The following is a 20,697-nucleotide window of genomic DNA, read 5'->3' on the forward strand; positions in this document are numbered from 1 at the left end:
AAAGGAGCTGAGATGAGAAAGGTGTAGGCTAGACTGAAAATTCAGAGAAAGGACGAACCCAAGGATATGTTTTACACAGAGAGAACTCGGTAGGTAGAAATGTCATTAATTCGGATAAATATTTATTGAGCACCTATTATGTGCAAGGCACCGTGTGAGATACAAAGACACGTAAGTCACGCCTCCAAGTGCTTACAATCTAGTTGAGGAGAGATTACACGTACACAAATTATGAGACAAACCGTAGAGCATAATGCTTAAAGGAACAGACCTGGAAGGCAGACTTGTATCCAAGACTTGGCTTCACCTTTTCCTAGCTGTGTCACCTTGGGCAAATTATTCGACACCTCTAAATTTCAGTTTGCTCATCTGTAAAATGAGGATAGTAACAGTACCTACTTCTACTTGATAGGGTTGGCGAGAGGACCGAATAATCTACTCTTTGCCGAACTCTCCACTGAGTGCTTACCCCATAATGAGCACTCGGTAAGTGCTAGCTAGCTAGCTAGTCATAGCAGCAGCAGCAGCAGCAGAAGGGACCTACAAGCTAGGACACAAAGAACAAGTTCAGTGCCCAAACAAGCTCCCAGGGGAAAGGGACCCAGCTATAAAAAGAACGGTTCTGGAAGCAACAGTGCAGCCCTGACACAATTCTGCCATCCCTCCCATCCTGGCCTCCGGTTATTAAAGTGCAGTGATACCTGGGGCCTCAGACAAGAGGCTTGCCTGCGGATCACCTCCTAACATTTCTCCTGTTGTCTGATAAGCTTCAGCAAAATGTCGACTCTTTAGAGTCACAGCCTCCTTTCCGGCATCCCACGTCAGTTCTATAACACAGTAGGTAGCGAGTGTTTATTCACACCGTGGCAGCAGAGATGGAAAAGGGGAGTGGTGGCCAGAATATGTAGAGTGCTCAAATGAGGGATTTGCCTGCTGTGGGAAAGACCAGTCTTGGGTTTCTACGGTGGTCCGCTGACTGAAGCTTCCACCCAACTCAGTCTATTCCTTGTTTGGCATAACGCCGTTGATGTTGAATGACTGACGATTTCGAACTGAACACTTTGCCACACACGCTGCATTCGAAGGGTTTCTCTCCCGTGTGCACTCTCTGATGTCGCGTGAGCCGGCACCTCTGGCTAAAGGCTTTCCCACATTCGGTGCATTCGTATGGCTTGTCTCCAGTGTGAATCTTCTGGTGCTGTGTGAGGGACGAGCGGTCAAAGAAAGCTTTCCCGCACTCGCTGCACCGATAGCGAGGCTCTCCAGTGTGAGCTTTCTGATGTCTGTTCAGTGACGAGACGCCATAGAAGGCTTTCCCACACTCATTACATTCATAGGGCTTCCTGCCAGTGTGGATGAGCTGATGTCGAGTAAGAATACTTTTCTGGCTGAAGGCTTTCCCGCACTGATTACATTCATAAGGACTTTCTCCAGTATGAATTCTCTGGTGTCGAGTAAGGGACGAGCGGTCAAAGAAGGCCTTTCCGCACTCGCTGCATTTAAAGGGCTTCTCTCCGGTATGAATTCGCTGATGGACCGTTAGGGACGACCGGTCGAAGAAGGCCTTCCCACACGCGTTGCATTCGTAGGGGCTCTCCCCCGTGTGAGACATCAGATGTCTGCTGAGACTGCTCCTGTGACTGAAGGCCTTCCCGCACTCGTGACAGTCATAGGGCTTCTCTCCAGTGTGAGTCCTCTGGTGGCGGATAAGCGATGAGTGGTCAAAAAAGGTCTTCCCACAGTTGCTGCATTCCTGGTCTCTCTCCTTAGTGAGAATTTTCTTCAGAGGGCTAGACCCTTGCTGCAAATTTTCCTTCTGGGAAAGGGACTTCTTACAGGTCTGCACCACAGGGCTCCCCTTCCCTGTTTCTGACTCACCCTCCAGGGCATGAGCTTCAAATTTAGGACACAGAGGAACTTTTCTTCCAAGCCTTTCCCTCACTATTTGTCCTAGTTTTTCTTCTTCCGAAGCACCCTGAGGCTCAGGCTTGGTCTCCCAATCTGGAATGGACAGAAAATACAGATGCAGGTTCTTTCCTGGGCTGGGAAATACTACATCAGAAAGAAGAGACACTACGATAAATCGGAAAAGTAGAGTGTGGTGACTGCCTCACTCGCTCGCACAGACACTTGTCCGTGCTGGGGAAAGACTGAGACCTGGGAAGGCAGAAGAAAGTAGGGAATAGAACTGACAGTGGACATCTCAGAAAAGAGAAGACTTTCCATTGGGAGCATGGCCAGGATAACTAGGAGAGTGCACTGGGTGGAGAGGGTGGCGGGGAATAGGAATATCAAAGGGTGAACGGGCAATGTGACAGACCTGAGAGAACAACATTTGGTGAACAAAGATAAGTAACACTATAAGGTGTACAGAAAAAAAGTCAAAGCTCGTGGGTGATAAAGAGTAAACACTAAAGCAGAATATTTGAATGTGAGGAAAAACGTGGTACCCAAGCCTCCCTCCCAAACACCAACCACAAAACAAACCCAAACTCTGCCCAGCCCTGTTCATACACAATTACCTAGAGAGACATTCTCTGGACATTCTCTCTCCTCAGATCCATGAAGATCAACTATCCAAGGCTCATCCCCTCTCTTCAACTGAAAAATGACCTCAGGTCGAGGAACTGGGAGTCCTGCTCATGGAGAAAGAAACAAGCCAGGCACATGATGAAAATACGCCACTATTTCAAAGCGTAATCCCAGCCTCAGAGTGTTTCTGAGAGAAAATGCAAAAGGCAGAGGGCACACACCAGGAATACAGAGCGCAAAGTACTGCCAAAGAATGCTCAGAATGGAGGTTCTAAAAGGGACCAAGTAGATGGGGCCCCTGGTGGCTCAATCAGCTAGCGTCTGACTCCAGCTCAGGTCATGATCTCATCACTCTGAGTTCGAGCCCTGATTCGGGCTCTCTGCTGTCAGCACGGAGGCCACTCTGGTTCCTGTCTCCCTCTCCCTCTGCCCTTCCCCATCTCGTGCTTTCTCTCTGTCTCAAAAATAAATAAAAACATCAAAAAAAATTTTTTAAGTTAAAGGAAACAAAGTAGCACTTGGTCAAAAAGTTGATAAAATTCATTTGAATTATGTGTTTATTCTTCCCACTGAACTGAATGGGATGTCCCAGCTTTAGCACTGGTAGGATGGGGGGAAAGAGTCCTTGGGTCAGGGAAGATGAGAATCAAAACAGATCATCCTGAGTAAAAACATAATCTTTTTGTTTACCCTTTACTACTAAGCTCTTATTTAAACAAGTGGGTCATGCTCATTGTAGGAAAATTAGGGGAAAGTTGAAGTAAAAAGAAAAATCACCTTTTGTACTTTGTATCTATTTTGAAACTGAAAGATACCTATAGATACATTCTGTTAAAAACTGGGTTATAGGGGCACCTGGGTGGCTCAGTTGGTTAAGCATCTGACTTCAGCTCAGGTCATGATCTCACAGCTTGTGGGTTCGAGCCCCATGTCGGGCTCTGTGCTCACAGCCCAGAGCCTGGAGCCTGCTTCGGATTCTGGGTCTCCCTCTCTCCCGTCCCCTTTCCCCACCTATGCTCTGTCTCTCAAAAATAAATAAACATTAAAAAAATTTTTTTAAATTGGTTATAAAATAATCCTGACTTGTAAATTTGATTTTTTTCACATAATAATAAACTTAAATATTATTTTACTTCAATTAACACAGATCTATCTTAGCACTTTAATGGCTACATGAGGTTACGTTGTATGGAATAATCTAATTTATTTAATCTCCTGCTGACAGACATTCAGACTGTTTTTAATGTTTTGCTATTAACAAACAATGATATGGTGAACATTTTTATATACCAGGGGCTGTTAATCCTATTACTTCCTTGGGACAAATTTCTGGAAGTGAATCTGTCCATTTTTGGTTATTTAAAGAAATAGAACCCATCCTAGAAATAGTCTCGAAGTCTAAACTTCTATTGCACGGGGGCCCCAAACTGGGAAAGAGACACACTTTCTTACTGGGCCCACGGATCACCTATCTGGTTGTATGCTGATTCTCGGCTGATAAACTGGCCACATCCATGGCCTCCCTGTGGCTTCCTCTTTCTGACCTTTGCTAGGAATTCTATTTTCCCCAATATTTCATCCCACCAAAGCCTGTGACAAAGGCTCAGCAGTCTCCCTTAATGTTCCCTGAACATTTACCTGTTTTTTCCTATTTGGCCTATTTAAATTCTTGACATGCCTTGCATAAAATCTGTAATGGGACTCCTTTGGCTGCCACCTCCTGCTTATTTTATACTGGTTTCTGAATCTGTACACTCTCCCAGCCTCTTATTCTAGAAGTTCCTGAGAGGTTCTCACTACCTACAGGAGCCTAACTTTACTTCTCACAAATATATTACATCAGCTTCTTCTTTCTTTTTTTTTTTTTTAAGTAAGCTCTACACCCAATATGAGGCTTGAACTCAACAACCCTGAGATCGAGAGCTGCAAGACGTACAGACTGAGTGAGCCAGGCAGGCGCCTCCATCAGCAGTCATTCTTAATTTTCCCTTTGTCACACAGGTCTCTATAATTGCAAAGTGCCTTCTGTCCGCCTCTAAGATTGTATTTAAGATAAATATTCAAAATCAAATGCAGAGTAGTGACCTACTCTGAGGCACAGCCTTGTATTTCTGTGCCCATACTGCCCTCTTTTTAAAGGGAAACACTTCTTCCTCCCCTTCTCTGCTTCTCTGAAAAGAAAATTTCCCTCAGTAAGATAGTCCCTGCCCCCCACCTCCCCCACCAACCCTTCATCCTCTGGATGGAGCTGAGAAAGTTACCTGCCTGATAAGCTGGGGGAAGGACGGGGCATATGTGACTCGGCTTCTTCTGTCTGCCCCTGCTCTGGGGAGGGGGCCCTCTGTATTGCAGGGGCAGGCTGCTGAGCAAGGGAGGCTGGGGTTCCCTTGCCTACGGCTCAGGGAACAAGTCTGTCCAATGCTGCGGTTCACAATTGAGAAGTCCACTGTTGCTGTACATCTTAGCCATAGCCTTCTACCCCTCCATTTTGTCTCTCAGTGCTTCAGAACTCAGGTGGGAGAAGAAGTATCACTTATTAGCCCACGACCCCCCATTAACGCAGTACAGAGTCTAACTTCTTGTGGGAAGCTCTCCTTACCCAATGAGACAATGCTCTTATAGTTTTCCAGCATCACCTCCTTGTAGAGGTCCTTCTGAATAGGGACTAGATGCCTCCACTCTTCATCTGTGAAAATCACAGCCACATCCTCAAATGTCACTGATTCCTGGAAACACAATAACATTCTCCCTTACTCATAACCCTTCTTTTTACATGGACCAGACAAAACAGTCTATAAAGATGACAGCCCCGAGGTTGTGGAGGGAAGGTTAAGGGACATGGTTCTGATAAAGCAGGGCTTTGAAGCACTCGGGGAAAGTGGCATAATTCCCTGAGGCATGAAGTTCTTGGTCGTAATCCCTATATTCACAGCTCAGCCTGTGAATATCAGGGGCTCTTTTTTCATACTTACAGAAAACTTGCAAGGAAAGAACAAAGAATTCCTATGTACCCTTCACCCAGCTTCCCCAAATGTCAACATTTTCCACATTTGCTTTATCTTTCTCTCTGTACATACACATTCTATCTTTCTCCTGAACTTTTTTTTTTTTTTTTTTTGAGAGAAAGTGTGTGCATGCATGCAGGGAAGGAGCAGAGAGAGAGAGAGAGAGAGAGAGAGATTGAGAATATTAAGCAGGCTCCATGCCTAGTGCAGAGCCTGATGCAGGGCCTGACATGGGGTTCGATCTCATGACCGTGAGATCATGACCTGAGCTGAAATCAAGAGTCAGACACTTAACCAACTGAGCCACCCAGGTGTCCCTTTCCTGAATGTAACTTGCAAACATGATGCTTCTTTACTCATATTTTATAAAAACAAGGATATTCTCTTGCATAATCACAGTATAATTATGAAAGCCAAGAAAACAGCATTGATATTACACTATAATCTACAATCTTATTCAGATTCCACCAATTGTCTTATTTTTTTTTTTTTTACAAATCCATAAAATGATGATGTAGATTAGGTTGTCCTTAGGATCCCCTCATTTCACACAAATGCTTCGTGATTCTGCAAGACTGCATCTTTACCTCCAGTCCTAAAACTCCAGGTGAGTCTCCAGTGTGCATGCAGACGTTCTAAGCCAGAGCACAGAATTCAAGACCCTGGGCCCTTGGGCAGGAATGGGGCAAGCCACATGTCTCTACCCACACTCATCTCTCCTTAGAACTCTTACCACCTCACTGAGATGCTCTACAACAGGTGTCATTGGCGTAACCCAACACCTCCTGGAATACTTGGGGTCTGCTCTCAGTCTATACACAGATGCACTAAAGGGAAATAAGGACTAGAACTGTTCCCCAAACCATCCAAGCAGACCTGTACCAACACTTTTTAGTCAAAATCACTCAGCGCAAAGGTCACAGTGTGCCTGGTGACAGGCTACTGGGCACATGTTCAAGGTAAGAAAAGGTCACTGAAGGATACCACAGATCAAATGGGAAAGACGCATTCCCTGTGGAGTCCTTCATTCACCTGGTTAGGTTTGATTGAAGAAGCTCCAGGATAGACACAGAAAAGTAGTTACATTCTGGAGACTAACAGAGTATTTCAGAAACACAAAGTCCACCTCACCTGGCATCTGTCAGTTGGAGACACAGCGGCCATTCCCTCCTGTGTGCTCTCCTTGTAGAAAAGGGCAGAGTCCTAATGAGGAAGAAGTACAGGATGAGAAAGTCGGTATGAGAAAGACTAGTCTTGTAGTTTTCCGACCCATAAAGCAGGAAATCTCCAAATACCAGTGAGTCATATGCCCATTCTCATTCCTGATACCCTACAAAAAGGGAAGACAAAGCAAAGCAAGGCCAGGAGCAACCCCACCCCACCCCAGAACTGGAGTGAAAGACCACAGATATTACTACTCAGGATACAATGTGGGACTTGTTTTACTATGATCCCACAGGAGAAGTTCTGTTCCTGGGAACCAGGAACGTATTAAGCTTATACTGTATTTATAAGGTCACATTCACTATTGCCCTGACAGCTCCCAGATAAAAAGTCCAAGAAATTTTATAAATGATTATATGGATAAGATGTGTCACGTAAACACCCATAGTCTCTTTAAGAGAAAAATAACCCATTCACGACCCCGTGCTCCAGGAGCAGCACTTGGACAGCCATGTTTTGTTCTGCATGATGCTGCGTCTCATTCTGGGAGCCACACTGATTTAGGTCTCAGGTGGGCAATGTGCAGGTTGACCAGTAGACTGAGATGCAATCTAGCTTGAAAAGGTGACATCCTTCCTCGGGAATGTGAACTAAGAAATGTCAGGACAGCAGGTGGGTGATGAGCTGAAAGGATATCATGAGGGACGGAAGTAGCCATAAGGATCAGGGGAGCCCAAGTCACCAGGAAGCACAGCCAGTGAGTACATGGGAGGCACGATATGGTAAGACTAGACATGGGTCAGGGGAAGAAAAGCCTGCTCACATCAGCAGTGGAGCAAAGACCTAAGAGTTTTTTACTGGCTTTGAAGTCCCTCAATTCATGTAGGACCATCTCTGGGCTCCAGTTTGCATATAGACCAGTCTTATTTATTCTTGGATTTCCATAAGACTCTAAACCTCTTAGGCTTTGTGTGAATCCTTATCAGTAAACTCCCTTTACTTGAGTTAGCTGAGTAGGTAGGTCTCAGTTTCCCACAGTCAGGAGTCTAATTAAACACAGTTGAATCAAGCATTCTTGGGATTCATGAGTGGTATGGGAAGTGTGGTCCTGGGAAGAAGGAGGAAAAGAGATGGCCCACTGACTATTCTCCTGTAGTCAGGGAATATATGTTCTGATCTTTGGTATTCATTCATTCGTCTACTAACTAACATTTATTTAGCACCAACTTTTTATACCAAAGACAAAAACTATAGGACACTGTCTTTGTCCTCCAAAAGCTTATAGTCTAGAACACAGGACAAAAGAGTAACCCAAATAATGAGTCACTACAGGATGGATACATACTATAAAGAGATACCTGATGAGTGTCCATCAGGGGCTTGCCTAATGCAGATAGGAGGCTGTAGGTTCCTTGGCAGAAGCAGGATCTAAGATAAGTTTTGATCTTGGGGGGAGGAGGTGGAACATTCTAGGTAAGAAAAATATCAAGTTTTTAAAAAAAAACCCGAGGAGATGGGTCCTTACACGGAAAAGATTAACAACTGTAAGTAGTTTAGAATGGGAGAAGTCTAGGCTGTGAGTAGTGCTGTAAGGAAAGATGAGACTGGAGACGTGGCCAGAGGCCAGGTAGATCAAGGACAATTTTGCATGGGCCCATACATAGAAGAAGGGCCACAGCCATGGAGACCACTGAGGATTAAACATGGAAGGGTTATCATCAGATTTGTGTTTTAGAAAAATCATTGCAATTGGTATCACAGGCCTTGGAATATACTCTTTGCTCAGCAACCCTCTCCTAGGAGTTTGTCCTAAGGAAATAAGTGAGAATATATGCAAAGTTTTTCTTAGTCATCATTAACACTAACCTTTACTGAGGTGTTACATGTGGTAACTTTTTAAGCACTTTACATGTAGTATCTCATTTAATCCTTAAAATACAGGAAAAATTTGAAATATCCTAAGTTTCTACAACAGAAGATATGACTAAATAATTTGTGATCCAGCCCATCCATGCACTGTAATACCATTTAACATCATAGTAACCAGCATTTATTGAGCATTTGCTATTCACCAGGCACTGTGCTAAGCACTCTTTTTTTTTTTTTTTTTAGTTTATTTATTTATTTTGAGAGAGAGAAAGCACACGCAAGTGGGGGGGGGTGGGGTGCAGAGAGGGAGAGAGAGCATTCCAAACAGGCTCCGAGCTGTCAGCACTGAGCCCAATGCGGGGCTCGAACCCATGAACTGTGAGATCATGACCTGAGTTGAAATCAAGAGTCAGATGCTTAGGGTGCTCAGTCGGTTGAGCGAGCGACTTTGGCACAGGTCATGATGTCAGGGTTCATGAGTTTGAGCCTCACGTCGGGCTCTGTGCTGACATCTCAGAGCCCGGAGCCTGCTTCAGATTCTGTGTCTCCCTCTCTTTCTGCCCCTCCTCCACTCACATCCTTTCTCAAAAATAAAATAAACATTAAAAGAAAAAAACTGACTGAGCCACCCAGGTGGCCCTGCTAAGTACTCTTTCTAAGGATAATTTAATTCCATCCTCATAAATCAATAAGGTAGGTACAATATTACAGATTAGTGAAGTTAAGGCTTTGTAAGAGGCTGAAGTAGAATTTGAACCCAGGTCTGTCAATCAGCTTTTAATCTCTATGCTATGTGATTTTTATTTTCATGAAAAAATAACCACCTAGGTAACAGGCTAATAGACTAGAATAAAAAATCTGCAAACATATCCAAACATGTAGAGAAGCTTGACTACAACTGAGGTGGCATTACAAATCACCAAGGAAGGGCACCTGGCTGGCTCAGTCACTAGAGCATGCAACTCTTGATCTCAGGGTTGTGAGTTCAAGCCCCACATTGGGGGGAGCCTGTTTAAATGGAGCCTATTTAAAACAAAAAGTCACCAAGGAAAAGATCACTAGTGATAAACTGCAAACGACTTAAATGTTCATCAGTAGGATAAACTGTGATTTTATGTGTGTGAGTTTATGTGTATAGGAATGTTACACGTTGATTAAGATGAATGGAGTAGAGCTGTATGTTAACGATAGAGATAAATCACAGAATTACTGAGCAAAAAATAAGAAAGCTTTAGAATTACTGTGTAGTATTTATACAAAACTTAAAAACAGGTAAATAATACCTACAAAAATCTATATGGGGGCGCACCTGGGCGGTTCAGTTAGTTCAGCATCTGACTTTGGCTCAGGTCATGATCTCGCGGTTCATGAGTCTGAGCCCCATGTCAGCCCCTGTGCTGTCAGCATGGAGCTTGGAGCCTGCTTCGGATTCTGTCTCCCACTTTCTCTCTCTGCCCTTCCCCCCACTCGTGCATGCTCTCGCTCTCTCTCAAAAATAAATAGACATGAAAAAATGGAAATAATCCTTAAATATTAAAAAAAAGTCTATATGGGACAATAAGCACTAAATTGTGAGTTATCCCTGGGGAGGGAGGGATATGGGATTGGTACAGATAACCAGGAGAGTTCAACTTTGTGATGTTTATTTTAAAAAGTTTTTTTTTTCCTGTGAAAATGTGCAATGAAATTTTTATTTTTATTTATTTTTTAATATATGAAATTTATTGTCAAATTGGTTTCCATACAACACCCAGTGCTCATCCCAAAAGATGCCCTCTTCAATGCTCATCACCTACTCTCCCCTCCCTGCCACCCTAAAAAAGTTTTTCAAACAAATTCACAAATATTAAGAATGCACACTTAGGGGCGCCTGGGTGGCTCATCAGTCAAGTGTCTGACTCTTGATTTCTGCTCAGGTCATGATCTCAGTGTTTGTGGAATCGAGCCCTACACTGGGCTCTGCACTGACAGTGCAGAGCCTGCTTTGGATTCTCTCTCTCCCCCCTCTCTCCCCCTCTCTTTCTCTCTCTGCCCTCCCCCACTTGTGCTCTTGCTCAAATATCAATTAACTTTAAAAGAAAAAAAAGAATGCACACTTAAAATTACTTATTTGTGTATGCACATGTGTATAGAAAAAAGACTGAAAGAATATATACTAAAATGTAAATGGAATTTGGTGGAATTGTAAGTGATTTTATTCTATTTCTTAAAATTCTTTACATTCTAATTTTTGTTTTTACAAGAGTACGTATTTACTTTGGTGTACAGGAAAAATAACAGGAAGGAAAGGTGGTGTACAGAAAAGTTACAAAGCAGACCCGAGACTGCTACTCTTAGAAAGGTCTACTTGTGAGATTGACCCTTGGCTGGGGTCTGGGAACTTAGATTTGGGGAGGGTTCCCTAAAAGAGAAGGGTGGTCCATTGCCTAAATGATTTGGGTCCATGCCTAAATGATTTGTGCAAACAATGTGGTTTATGCTAGATGCTTGCTTTCCTGCTAGACGCTCTGGAATTTTGGTAGGTGTTAGGCAGAGGGTGCCTACCTGACCTGCCCTCAATAAAAAATAACTTGGGCTCTGAGTCTCTAATGAGCTCTTTTGGGCTGGAACATCACACACATGTTGTTGCATTTTCATTGCTAGAAAGGATGTGTTCTGTGTGACCCCTGGCAGGGAGAGAACACAAGAAAGCCTGCCTATGAATTCCTCCAGATTCTACCTCTCTTCCCCTTACGACCTAGCTGTGCATCCTTGCAAGATCGGTCATCATCTTAGACATGAGTGCAACTATAGGCTGAGTCCCACATCCTTCCGGCAAATCCTTGAATGTGGGGTGATCTTGGAGACCTCTGACACAGGCAGCCATGCCACTCTGGAAGCTGCAGCAGAATGGGACCAGAGGAGGGCAAAAATGGAGGTAAGGAAGAACCAGTGAGGAATCTCATAATTGAGTAAAAATGAAGAAAAACTGAACAAAAGCAGTGGCAGCAGAAATGGAAAGAAGGGGAACTACTGACAAGACATGAAGAACAGACAGTAGACTGACTGGAAGTGGAGGCCGAAGGTGATGGGAGAGACAAGGATAACTTATGACTTCCAGGTCACTCATTTGCACAACGCTGTGCATAATGCTACCATTCGTAGAGATGTGCAATGGAAAAGGTGGTTTGGGGGGAAAGCTAATGAGTACAGCTTGGAGTATTTCGAATTTGAGCTGTTCCCACACCTTTGGATAGGAAAAATCAGGTGACTCTGGATTCACTGGCCAAGTTGTAAAAATTATTATCGCTAAATGAAATAGTTTGAATCTTGAAGGACAGTGAGTTAAACGCTCAAAATAGAAAAATTAATATAAAGTATTAAAAACTGGTTGTAATACAAACAGGGCAATGAGTAAGACTTTAGTTATATAAATAAGTACTTTGTGTTTTTTTCTATTAATTATATGACTACTCACCAAATACAGATGTATCCTTAGGATATATACTTGCACCCATTCATATAAGCATGAAAAAAGAAATCTAGGGAATGGAGGTAAAACCAAGTAATGCCAGAGAGAGGAACTACAAACCCTAAACAGACTAATCAGTACTGAGGTCAGGAAGAAAGAAGAGCATGTACCTCTAATAATGAATCCACTTTAGATTCTAAAAAGGCAAAGTAACCGTGCAGACTTAATCCTTCCTTCCCTAGATGAACCCTCCATCTTGCCTTATTAATGATAAGATCCTAATAAGGTACAGTTTTCAAACACTCTGAAAGACCAGATCAATATACATTTACTAGACAAGGGGTTACTGAACACTGGTTAAGCCAGACTTTAAAAGAATATTACCCTGAGGTGAACACCAGTTTGCATAAATGTGTAAAACCTATGCAAAAGGTAAAAGCTTAAAAAAAAAAAAAAGTACTGGAAAGACAAGTTTAATATAACTATAAAAAAAAAAAGAATTTGACCTGAGGAGAGATTGGGGTTTGAATCTTGTTAGGAGGAGGCAGAGTGATATATACACAAATGGAAACAGATATGATCAGTAGCCTGCAAGTTGCGTTCAGACTGTAGTCTTTTCCTTGTTTGTTAAGATTCCTCCATTTCCAGGAGGATCTTAAAATATTACTCTTGGGCCCTAGTAAGAAGTCAAAATTAGTATTTAGAGATACAGGACAGTTTAGTCATTAGGTGTACAGACTCTGGCAGACTGCCTGAAATAAAATTCCAGCTGTGTCTTACTACCTGTATGACCTTAGGCAAGTTTCTCAACCTGTGTCTCAGTTTACCCATCTGTAAAGTTAGAATAATGAAGGTATCTGTCTAATAGTTACTGTAATGCTTAAATAATACCTATAAAGCATATAGAATAATGTGCTAAGTGTTAGCATTAGCTAAAAGTCATGTTATAATCCTAGGAAGGTAGAAATAATGAAAAGACTAATTACAACAAAATTATAATTACAATGTTTTTGAGTAGGCTTAAGTATAAGTGTAGTAATAACTTTGGAATCAAAGTATTTGAATGTTTCCAAAGCATTTGAGCTTTTCAAACAAATCAGTTGAACTACATCTGAAATTGTAGTTGAAACTGCTCAGTGTTTAAATGCTTAAAGATAATTTTCTTTTTTTTTTTTAAATTTTTTTTTAACGTTTATTTATTTTTGAGACAGAGAGAGACAGAGCATGAACGGGGGAGGGTCAGAGAGAGGGAGACACAGAATCTGAAACAGGCTCCAGGCTGTCACCACAGTCCAAGCTGTCAGCACAGAGCCCAACGCGGGGCTCGAACTCACGGACCGTGAGGTCATGACCTGAGCTGAAGCTGGCCGCTCAACCGACTGAGCCACCCAGGCGCCCCTTAAAGATAATTTTCAAAGTTTCATTTATTAGATTATGACTTTCATAAAGTGAGCATTGAAAAATTACAAATGATGGGGAGCATAAAAGCTCCCCCAGCCATTAAGCAACCAGTCAATACTCCCCCAGGGTGCTCATTATCTGTGGGCTCCCTGCCAGGCTGACTTCCCTCCTGGGCGGTTGCTTCAGTAGGCTCTCGGTGAAATTCAAGGCTCCCCAAATCCACCAAATTCACGTGGAGTTACTTCTGTTCTCTCTTGTCCTCTTCCCGGTTCTCAGAGTATTTCTGGGGAAAAAACTCCCCAAATTCTTATTCTAGATCTTCAAATAAGCCCTTGTCTGGAAAGCTTTTAGTGTTCCCATCCTTGCTCCATAGCTACCATTCAATTTCAGTAGAACACTCACTCACAAAAGAGTTCCAGAGGAGGCAGGTCTGTGTGGTAAAACGCATTCCACAGGCCTTTAATTATTATCTGTAAAGGCTTGGGCATATCACTTAAGCTAAAAGTTGACCCCCAGTTGTTTAATACCTACTTCACAAAGTAGTTATAGATATTGAATGAGATAGTTAATGGAAAGCATTTATTTTTCTGTCTGTTCAACAAACGAAAGTTGCTTTCCTCGCTACTGCCCAACACCAACCCATTCATCCACTCATTCATCCTACCATTCAACAAATATGTCCAGGCACCTGCTATGTGCTAGGTAGCATGGGATGTGAGTACAACGAAACAGAAATGTCTGTCTCCGGGACTTTACCTGAGTGTCCCTCTGACTGTGTCCTACTTTCTTTCCACTACTGTTGCCTCTTAGAATCTGCTCCCTGCTCCCAATCTTTCTTTCTCCACCATCTCCCACCTCACCAATAGCTTCAATTCCCACATCTTCAAACAGTACAACCCTTCATCTATCTGAAACTATCTCCACCAAATCCCATGGCCTCTCTGTAGCAAGGGTTCTCATTTGGGTTTTCCTTTCATGATCAATCTTGGTAACATATACCTATCAATGCCACCTACTCTTCTTGAATCCATTATCCTGCTCTTGCTACCCCTCACATCCTGAAACTGCACGCTCAAAACTTACTAGTGCATTTCTGACCTCTAATTCTGATAGTCCTTTTCTCCTTAACCTTAATTCTTGCAGCTTTTGACTGTCCTGACAAGCTCCTGCTTCTTCAAGTGGTGACTGTAGTTGCTATGATACTGCATTAGCCTGACTTCTAATTTATTCCTACCAATAAAACTGCATCTCTGTGTGCCTCTTTTTCCCAGTCTTGCCCTGGAAACAAGGACACTGCCCAATGCTCAGTCTTTGTACAATGCTCTTCTTGCTATCCCTCGGAAAGTCCATCCAGCTGGCATTCCACTTTCCACCTCTACAGAGATGGCTCCCAATCTAGTCCCAATCCCTCTTCCAAACCCAACTTGCGTTTCCAAATGACTCAAATGTTGAATCTGGCATTCTGCCAGCACCTCAAAACCATCTTCCCCTATGCAACTCCCCAATCAGCCCCTCTCTTTCTATTGTGCTATTATTTTCCAGATGCCCCCAATTCAAACTTTTACCTTTGTTTCCTTTCAAATCGTTAGTCACCAGATAGATCCCTTGACGCTTCTTCTGCATTGTCATTTTTATCCTTTCCCCGCCACTGACACCATAATTCAGGTCCCTAACAACTTGCATCAGGATTACTTTGCATTCCTAACTGGCTCCCTGCCACTAGTCCCTTCCTCTCTCTAGTCCTAGATATGACCTCTAGAATTGGTGTCCCCAAATAGTTTTATTCCTGTCAGTCTCCGGATCAGTACCATAAAATCCACCCTGCCTACTTGGTTTTGTCCTGATTCTCTAGGTCATCACACCAGTATACTTTTCTCCACCCTTATCTCCCACTATTCTTGACACTTCACTTCAGTTAAAGTCAGTTCCCTCTCAAATCCGACTAATGATTTGCTACTTATTCCTTGTTTGTTTGCTTTTTTGCCACCTCAGATCCTACCTCCTCCATGAAAGGGCCCCTCTTCAAGGCCCCTAGCAACTAAAGAATGATATTAAAGCGTTCATTTTGCCATTCATTCCTTTGAACTAAGAAAAGATTGTATATGATGTTGACAGCTGAAACAGACACATTAGGCATTAAGGTAGCTTTAATTATTGGTTTAATGGATAACCATATATGTCAAACCAAGAGCTTTAAGGACTGCATCTCAGACTCGATTCACTAATATTCTTCTTTTAAATCGAGGATATCTTAGAGGTGTACTTATTTCGAGAATTAAACTTGTCAATGAACTACATAATAACCATAGGTTTCAACAATGGATTCCAACCGCTTAAAAGTTCAACTGCCATGGTTAAAATCAAGTAAAAATGTTCAATGATGTAGTCTAAAAAATGAAGTATCTATCCTTAAATGGGAGCCTCATACGAAGGCCCAAGGCAGGGGGCTAAACGAGACAATCTGAGACTCTTTCTGGGAAAGAGGGAAGGGGCGGAGTGGGCGATTCTATGAATTTAGTGTCAATTTCCACCCGTATTTATTAAACACCCATTATGGGAAGAAGAACGAAAAGAGCGGAGGAAGGCTCCAAACTTCCAACCTGAAAGTTGGGATCTGGCATATAGTGGATCTATGCTGAAAGACCACTCGTAACAGTGCCCACACTCCCCGGAACACATGCACACATAGCGGGCGAGGGGCAACTTTCCGTCCGCCCCTCTCCGAGCCGGGACGTCCACACACACAGACACACTCCGCAAGCTGGCTCCGTCCGCGTCACCCCGTTCTGTTCCCACAGCACCTCCCCCAAGTTCTCAGTGTTCCCTTCTCTCGGCCGCTGCGCTCACTCCGCATCTCGAAGACAAACACCCCCAGCCCTCACCTCCGGCACAGAGTGCTCGGGACCCAGGAAGACGGCGCCTCTTCAGGTCCGGAAAACAATGCGCCTGCGCAAAGCCTCTGACGTTGGCGCTCCCAATCAATGTTCGGCCTTCTCACAAACTCCATTCCCCAGAAGTCTCAGCGGCCAGCGCGCTTCAATATGACGTATGAAATTCCGCGCAAGCGCGTGTTTCTGAGAAAAAGGCTGATGGCTCTGAAGGTGTTTAGTCCCAGCGTTCCGGCAGCCGTAGTCCGGGTCGGGGGAGAACGGTTGAGGATGTAAAGGAGGCTTTTGTTCACCCTGGAAATACTGCCTACGCGTGATGTCACGTCCCTCCAGTCCTCCGATGGAAGGGCCGTCCGAAGAAAATGTGTGGGATCTTTGGGGCCCGTCCCTACCCTTCGTTTTCACTGCCCGGAAAACCAAGAACGAGTCTCCTGGCGCTTCGAAGAGGCTTGTTTCTGCTTCATCTTGTCCACTTTCAGGGATTTGGTTCTGAAATTTGGGCCGGAGAGATAGAGAATTTGGTTCTGAGGACGAGGCTGCGCCTGAGGCAGAGGATGCACATTTTTGCGCCCTAAGTGGAGAGCCCAGGATACACGTCTATACAAACTGGGCACCCGGGCAAGACTACCGACAGTTTGAGCGCACACCAGCCTGCCTGCCTTGGTACTGCTAGAGGGCCCTGGGTGGAGACGTCGTAGGGATTCTCAGCCTTGGCTGCATGTCGGAATTACCTGAAAAGCTTTGGACATATTGATACCTGGAATCCACTCAGGAGCGAGAGTTTACTAATAACTTCAGGTGACTCTACTGTGCAGCTAAAGCTAAGAACCATTGAGCTAGAGCTCCAGAGAAGACTGGAGATTGCAAGAATATGATAAAATCCTACTTTGGGAACAAGTCTGTACTTTCACTCAAAAAGCCTAAAATGCCAGCTTAGGCAAGGCATCGTTACTGATATAAATAAGACACAGTTACCGCCCCAAACGAACTCATGCTCCAAAGGAAAACCCAGAATGTAAAAGTATAACAACACAATGCAGTATGTTCTATATGTCACGTCTAAGACACTATGGGAGCACATGGAGGAAGCAACTAACTATGGCTGAGAAAGTTAGAAAAGGCTTCCTGTAACTGGTACACTTGAAAAAGAATAATTTATTAAGAAGAAAAAAGTGCAATCTATGCAGAGGGAATAACACCTGTAAAGGTACAGACTGGAGGATAAAAATGCGAAGAATTAGTAGCAAGATGACTGGCGAGTGGGTGTTTAGGGGCTGATAACCGTAATTTGGGGCCAGATTGGGGATGATTTTGTACTGTAGTAAGGGTTTGGACCTTGATTAAAAGTCCTTGATTAAAGTCATGATGTCTAAGACATATTTTCTTGCTCTTCCTTTCTGTGTGGTGTTTGTTTTAATTTAGCCTTATGCAGAGTGGAAATTTGGGGGTTCTAGATGAGTTTCCTTCTAGAACTCCCCACCCTTGGGCAGGCCCTAGGCTTTATCTCTCTTTGCTGACCCCGGTTAACTGTCAAAGTGGAAGCTTAAGTTCTCTGGGGTTTAGCAGTGAAAAAGTCAGGTTTGCTGCTCCCTTCTCAGAGTTGTAGCTCTCCTTTTTTTTTTTTTTTTTTTTTTTTTAAGTCTGCAAATTCCTCACTTTCAGACCTGGTGACCAGTGTGTTTATAAAGATGTTTTATAGCTTTTCAGCATTTTTAGTGTTTTCAGTTAGGAGAGTTGTTCAGGGTGTCCAATCTGCCATGTTGCTGGAAAGTTTAAAGAGAATTTCAGCTGAATTTCTTAAAAAAGAAAGGGCATATAGATGCTGAGCAACCAAGAAACAACACCTATCTTGTCTAGGTTAAGACAGATGTCCACTAGGCCCACCAACTCTGAGCTCTGACAAACTTCAGGACGTTATGGCTATCTGCTGCTGTGTAACACACTACTCCAAACTTAGTCACTTAAAACATCTGTATCATGCGAATAGATTGTGTGGGTGAGGAATTTGGACAGGGCACTGTGGCAATGGCTTGCTTCTGCTTCACTGCTTCATGATTTCTGGACCCTCAGATGGGAGGACTCAAACGGCTTCTCCACTTGAGTCTGCTACCTGAACTGGAACCTGTGGCTGGGCTCACGTGGGGCTGTGGGCCAGAATTTCTACTGGCAGCCTCTCTTCGTTCTTGGACTACCTCACAGTAGGTGGTTTCGGGGTAATCAGGCAGGGTATATGGCAGCTCAGGGCTCCAAGAGAGTGTTCCAGTGAGCAAAATACAAAATGCATGGCCTTTTATGACCTAGCTTTGAAAATCAGTAGTGTCATTTCTATTGCACACTATTGGTTGCAGCCATTATAAGCTTGCCCAGAGTCAAGAGGAGGCACCATACAGCCCACTCTCAAAGGGAGGTCTATGAAAGAATCCGTGGCCATGAAAAACAAACTTGTTGTGGTGCCTGGGTGGCTCACTCGGTAAGTGTCCAACTCTTGATTTTGGCTCAGGTCGCGATCTCATAGTTTGTGGGACTGAACTCTGTGTCAGGGTTCACCCTGGGCTTCACAGGGCTCACAGAGCCCACGCTGACAGCATGGAGGCTGCTTGGAATTCCCTTTCTTCCTCTCTCTCTGCCCCTCTCCTGCTCGTGCGCATTTCCCCCCCCCCCCCTTTCAAAATAAATAAATAGACTTAAGAGAAAACTTGCCAAAAAGGATTTTGGCCTTCCCTCTTTTATGGGCGTTTCTCTGTGAGAAGCAGGGGTGGGGGCGGAATGTAGAAGTGTCCCTATTTCAACCAACGTTTTTGCTTTCCCTCACGGTTCTGCTTGTTTGTATTGCCTCCTGAAGTTGCTTCTACCAGCAATCTTTGCTCCTCCTAGGTCACTTCTTGCAGTTCCAAGACCTCTCTTCTTGAACACCTTTTGGCTTTATTTCTCTAAGCATCTCTCCTTAGCTGCTGCTATGTAGTACTCTGTGTCCAGAGCTACATCTTACAATATCTATTAATCCATCTGTCTACCTCCATATCTGCCTGCCTACCTACCTCTCACAGAAGAAAGCATCATCCCTTTACATCATGGGGCCTTTTTAGAGGTGCTACCTTAGAGGAATAGCACAGGTCCTTAGTGGTATTTCAGTTTTATCACTCAGTCAATGGGGGAAAGGATGGTTGGTCCCCTAGCAAAGAGGTTGGACTACTCAGTAATAATATTGTTTATTTTCTACTATCAACTTTCTTTTTTGCAGTGCATGTGTATCATCAGAAGCTGGGTGATGGGGCGGAAAAGAAATATTCAGGCACAATTTCACACTATACCTGAAAAAAACACTGTTGCTTCTAATACCCAGGTCTGATACCAGATTGGAGTAGTTTTTACTTCTATGTTTTTGTTTTTGTAATACCTTTTCTCAAAATGGCCACCATTGGGGCATCTTTAGTCCACTGTCAATGACCCAAGCCCTAATTGTGAACATGTTGCTGTTTTTACCATGGGCTGCCAACCCAGGAGAGTTGGAGGCTGTGTGATGATGGATGTCTGACCACTCGGAGGACCTGTAGAAAAGTCTGTGCTTTGGGGCACCTGGCTGGCTCAGTTGGTAGAGCATGTGACTCTATCTCAGGGTTGTGAGCTCTAGCCCCACGCTGGGTGTAGAGATTACTTAAAAATAAAATCTTAGGAGCGCCTGGGTGGCTCAGTTGGTTAAGCGTCCAACTCTTGGTTTCAGCTCAGGTCATGGTCTCATGGTTAGTGAGTTAGAGCCCCACATTGGGCTCTGCGATCTCTGTCTCCCTCTCTTTGCCCCTCCCCCACTCGCACTCTCCCTCTCTCAAAAATAAACAATTAAAAAAAATAAAATCTTGTGGCGCCTGGATGGCTCAGTCGGTTGGGCATCCGACTTCGGCTCAGGTCATGATCTCACAGTCCATGAGTGTAAGCCCCGCATTGGACTCTGCACTGACAGCTCAGAGCCTGGAGGCTACTTCAGATTGTTTCCCTCTCTCTCTGCCCCTACCCCACTCACACTCTGTCTCTGTCTCAAAAATACAAATAAAAGCATAAAAATTTAAAAATAAAACCTCTAAAAGATTCTGTGCTTCAGTCCTGCCTTACAAAAGCACCTTTCACGGTTTTTTTTTTTGTTTTTTTTTTTGTAATTAGTTCTTAAAATAGGGTAAGCCACCTCCTTCAGGCTGATTTGATTTACAGATGCTCTTGCTCTCTGCTCTTCCTCTGGTAAACTGCAGTTTATCAATACTGTTCCTAAAATCTGATGTTACCCATTATTTTTTTTCTCTGCATCTTCCATGGTAATAGAATTCTAGCCAGGCACATGTTTAAAGAATACATTTCTCTGCAGCTAGGTGTGGTCAAGTGTCCTGGTAAATAGGAT

General features: G+C 43.7%; 1 protein-coding gene across 1 annotated transcript in view; it reads right to left on the bottom strand.

The window, feature by feature from the left end:
* The window catches only part of ZNF2 (zinc finger protein 2), a 64,884-nt gene that overhangs the window by 21,060 nt on the left and 23,127 nt on the right, over positions 1-20,697 (bottom strand). Inside the window, exons 4-7 of the mRNA XM_058686385.1 lie at positions 6,669-6,740; positions 5,132-5,258; positions 2,523-2,636; positions 1,000-2,001 (exon numbers count right to left, since the gene is read on the bottom strand). Of these exons, the coding sequence (XP_058542368.1) occupies positions 1,000-2,001; positions 2,523-2,636; positions 5,132-5,258; positions 6,669-6,701 (1,276 nt within the window). The 5' untranslated portion in view covers positions 6,702-6,740. The remainder of the gene's footprint in view (positions 1-999; positions 2,002-2,522; positions 2,637-5,131; positions 5,259-6,668; positions 6,741-20,697) is intronic.

This window comes from Neofelis nebulosa, chromosome 9 (assembly GCF_028018385.1).
Source record: "Neofelis nebulosa isolate mNeoNeb1 chromosome 9, mNeoNeb1.pri, whole genome shotgun sequence".
NCBI lineage: Eukaryota > Metazoa > Chordata > Mammalia > Carnivora > Felidae > Neofelis > Neofelis nebulosa.